We start from the raw sequence: 11,538 nt of genomic DNA, 5'->3' as shown, positions 1-11,538 counted from the left end.
ATTTTGTTCACCTATCTACTTGAATTTTGCATATTTTCTTTAAAAAGGGCCACCAGTTCTATTAGGATACAGTAACTTTGTTACAAATGTTCATTAAAACCATTAGACTTATCAGACTTCTCTCCAGTTCTAGTTCCTTGATTGCATTGTTCCTCTTTTGAATAAGTAGTTTAGAAATTCAGCGCACAAAGTACTATTCACTCCTTTATTTTCTGATTATGTCTGCAAGAATCGTTAATACTGATGCGTTTTCCTTCCTTTAGTATCTGTTGTGGACTTACGTGTGCCTCTCATATTGCAGGTATCTCAGCAGTTTTAAAACATAATGTTGCATGTTAAAAAAACCTGAATCTCCTCCTGAAATGAATGCTTAAAAAAAAAAAAGCAAATTCTTAATGTAGGATTGTAGGCATAGTGCTCACACTGTCTGAATATATATTCAAATAATTATATTACCACTTACTGTTATTTCAACAATTCCTTGCCTCATTCAAATCACAAAAATTACGTCTAATTACTAGACATCCCTTTCCTATGATGTATTATCTTTCAATAATTTGATATATACAGAAGATGGATTTTTAAAAGCGCTATATAGGGCATCAACTGTTATTCCATCACCTTCACTTGGTATCTCACAAATGTTACAAAACATGTCTTCTAACTTATTGCTCAAATTCAGGAAGTGTTTAGCTATACTTACCAGTGTGAACCTGTGTCACACAGAGAACAAGACCAACAAAAACGATATTCTGAACCTAAAGGAAAAAGCATAGATTTCAGACATGTACAGCTTGTAGCTTGTTGCTGCGCTTCATCATTTGTTATTCAGTAATGTCTGACCCTTCTGGAAAACAATCCTGTGCTCTAAAGGTGCATCCTACTGTGGCCAATTTTACTAGCAACTTGGTAAGTCTTACCATTATTTGCACTAAACGTGTGTTTCTTCACCCTAGGCTCTTATCTGGGATGTTGTTCTCTTGCCATGGAAACCTGGGTGTACATCTAAGAATAAGCACAGAGGTCCTCTCCTCATGTATATGGTACCCATTTCACAGCTGGCTCTTCCCGCCACCTGCAGCCCCAACCTGTCTGATTGGTCAAAGTTATCTCACTGAGTCTTTTGCACTCCATTACAAGTTACCCTCGTAATTTCCTGCAGAACAGATAGATCTGGCACACTACAAATTAGCTTCTATCTTTTGGCTGCTATGATGCATGTACATGAGACAAGGATCTGGGGCACCATTATCATCCTTTCACAGAATCCCAGATGGTTGAGGTTGGAAGGGACCTCTGGAGGTCATCTGGTCCAAACACCCTGCTCAAGCAGGGCCACCTAGAGCAGGTTGTCCAGGATCATGTCCAGACAGCTTCTGAATATCTCCAAGATATTTCAGTATCTTTATTCTCGCTCTCTGGGGCCACTGAAGTTTCCCAGGATCCAGCAGGGATGCATAAATGTTCAGTTTTCAGATGTAAAATAAGTGGAGGTTTATATGTGATACTGTGGGGGTGGGGGGTGCCTTTGCTACTGAGTTCACTTCCCTCCTTCCTCTCCCAGTTTACAGCTGTTTATCAGATCAGGCAACTCCTAAGGGGGTGCATAATACTGGGGAGGGGGGGAAGACACGATAACTGGAAAAGGGTAACTGCCTGTGTGCACTAACACTAGCACCCACACAGCACTGGTGAGGCCACACCTGTCATGTGTCGAGTTCTGGGCTCCCCAGTGCAAGAGAGACATGTAGCTACTGGAGAGAGTCCAACAAAGGGCCACAAAGATGATTGAGGGACTGGAGCCTCTCTCATCTAAGGAAAGGTTGAGAGAGCTGGGACTATTTAGCCTAGAGATGGCAAGGGGGGGATCTTATTAATGTACATCAATACCTGAAGGGAGGGTGCAAAGAGGACAGAGCCAGGCTCTTTTCATAGAATCATAGAATCGTTTAGGTTGGAAAAGACCTTTAAGCTCATCGAGTCCAATCATTAACCCAACACTTCCAAGTCCACCACTAAGCCATGTCCCTAAGTGCCACATCTACATGTCTTTTAAATACCTCCAGGGATGGTGACTCCACCACTTCCCTGGGCAGCCTGTTCCAATGCTTGACAACCCTTTCGGTGAAGAAATTTTTCCTACTATCCAATCTAAACCTCCCCTGGCGCAACTTGAGGCCGTTTCCTCTCGTCCTATCACTTGTTACTTGGGAAAAGAGACTGACACCCACCTCGCTACGACCTCCTTTCAGGTAGTTGTAGAGAGTGATAAGGTCTCCCCTCAGCCTCCTTTTCTCCAGACTAAACAACCCCAGTTCCCTCAGTCGCTCCTCGCAAGACTTGTGCTCTAGACCCTTCACCAGCTTCGTTGCCCTTCTTTGGACGCGCTCCAGCACCTCAGTGTCTTTCTTGTAGTGAGGGGCCCAAAACTGAACACAGTATTCGAGGTGCGGCCTCATCAGTGCCAAGTACAGGGGGACAATCCCTGCCCTAGTTCTGCTGGCCACACTATGGCTGATACAAGCCAGGAAGCTCTTGGCCTTCTTGGCCACCTGGGCACACTGCCGGCTCATATTCAGCCAGCTGTCAACTAATACCCCCAGGTCCTTTTCCACCGGGCAGCTTTCCAGCCACTCTTCCCCAAGCCTGTAGCGTTGCATGGGGTTGTTGTGACCCAAGTGCAGGACCCGGCACTGAGCCTTGTTGAACCTCATACCATTGGCCTCGGCCCATCGATCTAGCCTGTCCAGATCCCTCTGTAGAGCCTTCCTACCCTCAAGCAGATCAACACTCCGGCCCAACTTGGTTGTCATCTGCAAAGTTACTGAGGCTGCACTCGATCCCCTCATGCAGATCATTGATAAAGATATTAAACAAAACTGGCCCCAATACTGAGCCCTGGGGAACACCACTTGTGACCGGCCGCCAACTGGATTTAACTCCATTCACCACAACAATTTGGGCCCAGCCATCCAGCCTGTTTTTTACCCAGCGAAGAGGACACCCGTCCAAGCCATGAGCAGCCAGTTTCTCCAGGAGAATGCTGTGGGAAATGGTGTCAAAGGCTTTACTAAAGTCTAGGTAGACAACATCTACGGCCTTTCCCTCATCCACTAAGCGAGTCACCTTGTCATAGAAGGAGATCAGGTTAGTCAAGCAGGACCTGCCTTTCATAAAGCCATGCTGACTGGGCTTGATCACCTGGTTGTCCTGTATGTGCCGTGTGATGGCACTCAAGATCATCTGCTCTATAACCTTCCCTAGCACTGAGGTCAGGCTGAGAGGCCTGTAGTTCCCCAGATCCTCCTTCCGGCCCTTCTTGTAGATAGGTGTCACATTTGCTAACTTCCAGTCAACTGGGACCTCCCTGGTTAGCCAGGACTGCTGATAAATGATGGAAAGTGGCTCAGTGAGCACTTCCGCCAGGCTCCCTCAGTACCCTTGGGTGGATCCCATCTGGCTCCATAGACTTGTGTATGTCTAAGTGGTGTAGCAGGTTGCTAACCATTTCCCCTTGGATTATGGGGGCTTCGTTCTGCTCCCCATCCCTGTCTTCCAGCTCAGGGGGCTGGGTAGAGATTAAACTGTTCTTAGTTCAGAAAGGTGGTATGGAATACCCCTTTGGCTAGTTCGGGTCAGCTGTCCTGGCCATGCTCCCTCCCAGCTTCTTGCACACCTGCTTGCTGGCAGAGCATGGGAAACTGAAAAATCCTTGACTTAGGATAAGTGCTACTTAGCAACAACTAAACCATCAGCGTGTTATCAACAGTATTCTCACACTAAATCCAAAACACAGCACTATACCAGCTACTAAGAAGAAAATTAACTCTATCCCAGCTGAAACCAGGACACCCTGCATAACCTCACAACATCCTTGTAGTCCTCCTGAGTTGCCTGCCCCTTCTTCCAAAGGTCAGCAGCCTCATCAGCCCTCATTCACTACAGTAAAGGAAAGAGCTATGATCCCATCTTCTACCACTACTCTATTGGTTTGACCCATTTTGTGAAGTGTGGATAGATCCAAGGGAATCCTCTATGACCAGCTTTCTATCCAGGTCTCTACCCATGGAACATCAGAGGCCTCAACTCAGATCAAGTGACTGAGGGAGGATGTAGCTCTCCATGTCTCAAGATGCTGGGAGTGTCTGGTGGCTCTCGCTCTTGCTGTGCCTGGGGCAGGGGGAGATGGTCTCCTTCCCAGCAGGGAGGTGTGCACTCGTGGAGGATCGGTGTTGTCAAAAGAGCTGCAGGGGGAGGTCAGCAGATTGCAGCATCAGAGATAACAAGCAAGAGATTGACTGGATCTTCTGAGACCCTGCAGCTTCAAGAGCCCGAATCCCCAACTGTACAGAGTCTGAGCTTCTCTGGTTGGGAAGTGGAGAGTCCCATGATGACAAGGCAGGAATCCTGTGTCTTCCAGCAGCAGGAAGCAGGTGCCTGCTCCACCTGCAATTCTGCAATTACAGAACAGGTTGAGTGCTCTGGAAGCAGACAAGGCTGTGGGAACCCTCTACCATGAAGTATCTGAGCTGGCTGAGCCTGAGCTGCACAGCAGCACCAGGAGGAAGCAGCAAGTGATTGTAGTGGGAAGAGGCTCCCTCCTGCGGGGGATGGAGGGCCTCATCTGCCTACCTGACCTGCTGTCTAGGGAGGTTTGCTGCTCTTTGGGACCTCAGTTCCAGGATCTTGTGGAGAGGCTGCCAAATGTTGTCTATCTCCCAGGCTATTACGCCCTGCCACTTTTCCACATGGGCAACAATGATATTGTCAGGGGAGACCTGGAGCCTATCAAGCAAGACTACATGGCTCTAGGGGAAAGGGTCAAGAGCATGGGGGGCCAGGTGGTTTTCTCCTCTATCTTGCTGGTGAGGGGGAAGGGCTTGTGTAGAAGTGGACTTATCCTGTGGGTCACCATCTGGTTGTACAGCTGGTGTCAAGAATAAGGGAATGTTTTTTATGACCATAGGTTCCTCTTTGAAGATCAAGAACCGATAGGAAGAGACAGGATATACAATACAAAGCGGGCAAAAGCATCTTTGCCAACAGACTGGTGGCAGTCTGTTCTCCTCTGCTGAGGACAACTTTAAACTAGGAACAAAGCAGGAAAGATGATGAACAACAATCAAATGAGGAAGTGGTGGACTAAGTCTGCAAGCAAAAGGTACAGCGTGAAGTGGACAGGAGAGACCTTGTAGTCAACAATTCAGTGCTGAAAGGGGACCACCTCAATCATATGGATATAAATAAGGGAGTACTTATAGGACAGTGTGATGGAGGAAGCTCTCACGTTTTCTAGGAAATCAGCACAGCAGGGTAGCTCTCTGAAGTACCTGTATATTACTGCACAGAGCATGGGGAACAAATGAGAAATTAAAGAGCATGTGTGCATCTGCAGATGTAAATCTCATTGAGACTTGGTGAGAGAGACATGGTGGGTTAGCTTACAAGATCTGAGTGCTGCTCTGGATGGATACAGGCTCCGGGGGGGGAAATGCCCTTTATGTGAAAGAGCAGCAGGAAGTTCTGCCCTCGGACGGATGATGAGTCAGTTAAGAGCTTATGGGTTAGGATTAGAGGGCAGACCAATGTGGGTAATCTTGTGGTGGCTGACTGGCACGACTGCCTGATTAGGAGGAAGTAGAGAGGCTTCTGGAGTGCACTGATGATAAATTCCTGGCACAGGTGATCAAGGAGCTGACAAGGAGAGGCACTCTCCTGGACCTGATACTTACAAACAAGGAAGTACTGGTTTGGGATGTGAAAGCTGGGTATAGCTTTGGCTGCAGTAATCACAGGATGATGGAGTTCAGGATCCTGAGAAAAGGAAACAATGCAAATAATAGGATCACAGTCCTGGACTTCAGGAGACTACAGTTTGAGCCATTCAGGGATCTGCTTAGAAGAATCCCATGGGAGATGGTCCTGGAAAGAAGAGGAGTCCAGGAGAGCTGGTTGGTTTTCAAGGAGCACCTCTTCCAATCTCAAGAATGGTCCATCCCAATAAGCAGGAAGTCAAACAAGGGTGGCAGAAGACCTACACCAAAGACCAAGATGCTCCTTACAAAACTCAAATGTAAAAACAAAGCATACAAGAGGTGGAAGCAGGATCACGGAGCCCAGAAGGAATACAAAGATACTGTCTGAGTGTGCAGGAATGGTGTTAAGAAAGCCAAAGCCTATCTGGAATTGAATATGGCAAGGGATGTGAATGGCAACAAGAAGGGCTTCTACAGGTATATGAGCAGCAAAAAGATGACTAGGGAAACGTGGCCTCTTAGCTGAAAGGGGCAGGGGACCTAGTGACAAAGGATGCCAAAAAGGCTGAGCTACTCAGTGTATTCTTTGCATTGGTGTCTACTGGTAAGACTGACCTTCCAGAATCCCAGGTCCCTGAGGCCAGGGAGAAAGTTTGGAGCAAGGAAGACTTGCCCTCAATGGAGGAGGATCAGGTTAGGGAACATTTAAACAAAACGGACATACACAATTCTATTGGACCTGACAAGATGAACAGGATGAAAGCGAAAACTTTTTTACTGTGAGGGTGGTCAAACACTCAGAAGGAACAGGTTGCCCAGGGGGGCTGTGGAGTCTCCATCCTTGGAGATACTCAAAACCTGACTGGACACAGTCTTAAGCAACCTGCTCTGGTTAACCCTGCTTTGAGCAAGGGGCTGGACTAGACAATCTCCTGAGGTCCCTTCCAGCCTCCACTATTTGGTGGTTCTGTGAATCTGTCCTGTCAGTGGTGAATGAATAACACAGACTGAGTGGGATGTATCAGACCAGAATTCTTACGCGCATAGTGTGAAGTGGTGTCTATTTGTACACAATGCAGACGAGCTGAAGCAGGATGCGTGCTAGAAAGGCATTTCCAGTCAAGGACAAAAGAATGTGGCATAGTGCTTCCACTGCAAACCACTCCTGCCACCCCCCAGTATGGACATGATCTGCCCACCCAAAAAGTCCCTGAAACCTTGAGAGTTTAAAAATAAAACCAGGTCATTGTATTTGAAGTGCTATGCAGTGCTTTTTCACATACCTACACAGGCAATAAATACATAGTCTATTGCAGAAACACATATAGATTCTCTGCGATAATATTGTGCTTTGCAATCATTTGACCAGTATAAATAGGAAATGACACAGGCAGAAAGAGAAGCCTCTCATTCTGCCTTAGTTAAACTGTCTTTACGACAGGACTGTTATCTTCTCAGCAAGAGAGGACCCAGACAGAACAACTCCTAACAGCACAGAAAACCAAGGCATCACCTCGGATACTGATGCACTCTGATAGAGCTGTAACATCTTTCTCATAATAGAGTAAACCATTTTGCCTTAATTTGGCCAAAACACCAAAGCAAATTTCAGGTTACTCACCTATAACAAAACCAAAATGGAACACGGATAAAGCTGCCCAGATGAATAATCTCCAAATGAATAATCTAGCATGGTCTCAACAGATGCTGAATTGATGTTCAGCCCACAATGTTCTGTACCTATCTCCCAGCCACCATCTCTGAGGGAAGAATCCAGTCCTAGACAACTGGGAGGATCACATCTGCATGGCACGTTCAACATTCCATCAAAACCCATGGCACACATTCTATGGCCGGACCTGGGAGGACGTTTCTTTAGCCATTATGCCCCTTATGATCATTCTTTCACTCTCTCTGTATACATAAATATTTAGTTATCTGTGTCATATCTCAAATGACATTATAGTTAAGGTGATGTCCAAGAAGGTACCAGTTTATGTGACCTCAGGCAGTGGAAGGATAAGAATGCGGTCACTCCCCAACGTCAGTAAATACCTTGATCGATCACTGAAGCCCTAGGTTAAAACTGGTTGCAACATTTCCTTTTCTGCTCTCATTTCGTAAGACAATACTGACTTGACTTTCTAAGTCCAGGAAAAGGATGCAGCTGTCTCTTCAAATACAAACACAGCAATCTAACTTTGATGGAGGAACGGGGCTTCATCTGTACTACTGTCCATAACATTTTCTACAGGTAGCTTCCGGTCCAGCATAATGACTTAGCAGCTGTATTCTAGAATTTGCAAGTTTCAGGCATGCCTCTATTAGCACTTCAGTACTTACTTGCTGCTGAAGTTTTATAGACAAGATCTACCGCCTACAGAAAGACAGTACACAATGTACAGCCGTAATAATTTGCCAGTGGAATGTGACTTTGTACTCCAAACTACAGATACAACACATCGTTATACAACAAAAAAGAAATCTTAAAACGAAGCGTATTTTTAGATTAGCAGAACTACTTCTTCTCAGTTAACTAGGAAAGTAAAAATGCAAATACACATATGTGCACGTGTACTTCAACTCAAGACATAGGCCAGACATGAAAAATTTTAGGTCAAGCGTTTTAGCTGCCAGAATAATCAGTTGAAAACGTAAGAGGGCATGACTGGGGAAAAAAGCAACGGTCATACACGTGGCATAAATGCTCACTTAGAATTTGTAATTTTTCATTCTGTTACAGTTTGCCAGAGTTTGATACCCCCAGTGTGGAATATGGCATCCAAGACAAAGCAGATGAAACAAGACTCCATGCGTGCTGGGAAAAATAAGCAAGGAGTAAGAACCAAGAATGGAGATATATCCAAAGGAATAAGTGACATGGAAATACTTGTCAAAGAGAGGAAATTGTACTTGCAGAAGGAATACAAGATTCTCACTGAACAGATGAACACATACATGGGAAGAGTGGAGCATTTCCTGCAGGAAAATAAATTCCTAGAAAAGGAAGCCCAACGGAATCAGGAAGAGAGCAACGCTTACCTCTCTTACATAACAAAACACAGCCAGAAGTGCCAGAATCTGATAATAACATTAAATGACCAGAATCACACCGATCTGTCTCAAGTCTGGACGCAGAAAGAGAAGCTAATCTCAGAGTATACAGAAAAAGAGAAGGAGGTAAGGAGCTCTCTGATGAATATGGAGACAAAGTACGCTCTTATGAACAAGGAGGTTGAAGACCTGCAGCCTTTCAAAGATCCATCTGTTCAGCTGGAACAGATGAAAAAGATTAAAGAGCTGGAGAAGGAATTGTTGGTCACAAAGATACAGCATTCAGATGAAATGCACAAAATCAAGAGCAGATTTCTGCAGGCCAAGGCTGACTGTGAGAAGGACTTTCATCAGAAGATCCAAGTTCTCGCCAAGAGAGCAGAAGCAGCAGCGATACAATCTCTAATTCAGCATATCAAACAAGTAAAAGCAGAGAACTGGCGTCTGCGCAAGGAATTGCTCAGACTCATCCAATACTCAAAAATCCTTAAAGAAACCAAAGTTCAACTGAGAGAGCAGAGGCAGCAGCTTCTTTGGGAGAACCAATACACTCGGGACATGGCACACATGCGCCACTGGTTACACCAGCATGAGGCACACAATGCAAATGGCGAAACCTATGGCTGTCACAGCCCGTTCAGATGTGTCCATTAACCTAAAAACACCCTTCTCCACTCCTCACTCATGCCAACGTATCAGTAGACATAGCTGGACTGTCAGCTGTTGCCACTATTAGTTAGGTAACAGAGTATACAGAAGTAAATGTTCCATGGGTTGATGAAAGGATTGATTTACATAGCTCATGCCGAGCATGCAATTCAGACAACCGATCTTAAAAGTAACCTCAGCTTTAACTTTCATGACATCTGTATTAAGACACTTGAAACTGCAATCCCTTCACGTCCCAAAATAAACAATGACGTTTTCTCTTTGAGATCAGACTTTGATGTTTCATTCATTAGTAATTCTCCATGGGCAAATTATATTCTTAGACATAGTGAAACAATCTCTATGTTACTTTTCACTGCAAACTACATCTACTGATACCATAGTATGAACCAATGTAGGCCAGCTCTTACTTTCAGCAATATTCATCTTCCCAAATCTTCTACCTGGCAAAGACTTTATTTTACCTTCTGCTAGTCTCCAAAGGAGAGAAAACAAATATGCAAGCAACCAAATCCTTTAAACAATATAAGCAGTTGAGGTATTTGGCCCTTGGTCATAACTATCGATAAAATGTATTCACTGAATATATACATATCAATTTTTACTTTCTTCTCATTCTTTCCTTGCTTTAGTGCTTCACTTGAGAAGCAAGAGGTAGAGTTCTAATAGACTGCAGCTACCTTCACTTTCCAAGTTGAACACTTCTGGATTTCGATTACCTCATCAACAATGACACCAGAGGTCACCCTTACTCTAAGTTTTAACATTCACACAGGGATATTTTATACAGAAGCAGACCTTAGTTGAGATTGGAAGAGGCCTCAAAGGAGGGTCAACCAGAGCAGGCCCACTGTCAGTGGCTTTTGAGTATCTCCAAGGATGGACACTCCACAGCCTCTCTGTGCAGCCTGTTCCAGTATTTGACCACACGCACAGTAAAAAAAGTTTTTTCTTACATTTAAATGGAATTTCAATTCCATCACAAATTTCAGTTTCAGAACAGTCTGGCTCTGTCTTCCCCCCTGCTCCGCCTGATATTTAAACATATTAGCAAGATCCCCTGAGCCTTCTCCAGGCTAAACAATCCCAGCTCTCAGCCTCTTCCTGTATCACAGATGCTCCGAGCCTTAATCATCTTTGTGGCCCTTTGCTGGACACAATCCTGTATGTCTGTGTCTGTCTTACACTGGGAAGCCCGGAACCGTACAAGATACTCTAGGTGTGGTCTCGCAGAGCTGAGTAAAAGGGAAGGATTGCCTGCCTCAAACAGCTGGCAAGGCTCTTCCCAGTGCAGCCCAGGACGATGTTTGCCACCTTTGCCGCAAGAGCACATTTGCTGGCTCACAGTCAACCTGGTGTCTACCAGGACCTCCAGGCCCTTTCCTGTCAAACTGTCTTCTAGCCTGATAGCTGCCAGCCTGTACTGCTGCATGGGGTTATTCCTCCCCAGGTGCAGGACTTGGCATTTTCCAGTGATGAAGTTCACAAGGTTCCTGTCGGCCCATTTCTCCAGCCAGACAGGGTCCCTCCGAATAGCAGCACGACCATCTGCTCTATCAACTGTTTGCGACACTGCTCCCTGTTTTGTGTCATCTGCAAACTTGCTGAGGTGCACTCCAGCCCACCATCCAGCTGATGAATGAAGAAGCTAAACAGCACCAGCACCTGTATTGACCCCTTGGGTATACCACTGGCTGGACTGACCAGCTGGTCCTGACCTCCAGCTGGACTTCAGGTCACTGACGACAAACCTTTGGTTCCGGCAGTTCAGCAAATTTTCAGTCTGTCTAACCATACACTTAACTGGTCCGTACTTACTCACTTTGTCAACAAGGATGTTATGGGAATCAGTCTCTGCCAGAGCATGCTGCTAGCAAGGAAAGATTGGCAATGTAGGCATTAGCAGTAACGGTTGCTAGATTAAAAAACAAGTAGGAAAAATTTTTACAGTGCATTCGAATGATACCAGGTGCTGAGAGCAATGTCTGACATCCCCCGCTGACACTAGCGCACTTCTTTAAAGTCACGATGCGCCACGCTGGAGAAGTTTTACACTTTG

At 45.5% G+C, this 11,538-nt stretch overlaps 1 protein-coding gene across 1 annotated transcript; it reads left to right on the top strand.

The window, feature by feature from the left end:
• The first annotated feature begins 8,531 nt into the window (after positions 1-8,531).
• CCDC166 (coiled-coil domain containing 166) lies at positions 8,532-9,493 on the top strand. Its single transcript, XM_050892870.1, has one exon. The coding sequence runs from the start codon at positions 8,532-8,534 to the stop codon at positions 9,462-9,464; it is 933 nt and encodes a 310-aa protein (XP_050748827.1). The 3' UTR covers positions 9,465-9,493.
• Positions 9,494-11,538: the final 2,045 nt, after the last annotated feature.

The sequence above is a fragment of the Gymnogyps californianus genome, chromosome 2 (assembly GCF_018139145.2).
Source record: "Gymnogyps californianus isolate 813 chromosome 2, ASM1813914v2, whole genome shotgun sequence".
Lineage (NCBI taxonomy): Eukaryota > Metazoa > Chordata > Aves > Accipitriformes > Cathartidae > Gymnogyps > Gymnogyps californianus.
Note: the sequence above shows the minus strand (reverse complement) of the source record. Positions and strands in the feature narration are given on the sequence as shown.

Coding starts and splice junctions, on each gene's coding strand:
- CCDC166 (XM_050892870.1), top strand. CDS start 8,532: ATGGCATCCAAGACAAAGCAGATGAAACAAGACTCCATGCGTGCTGGG.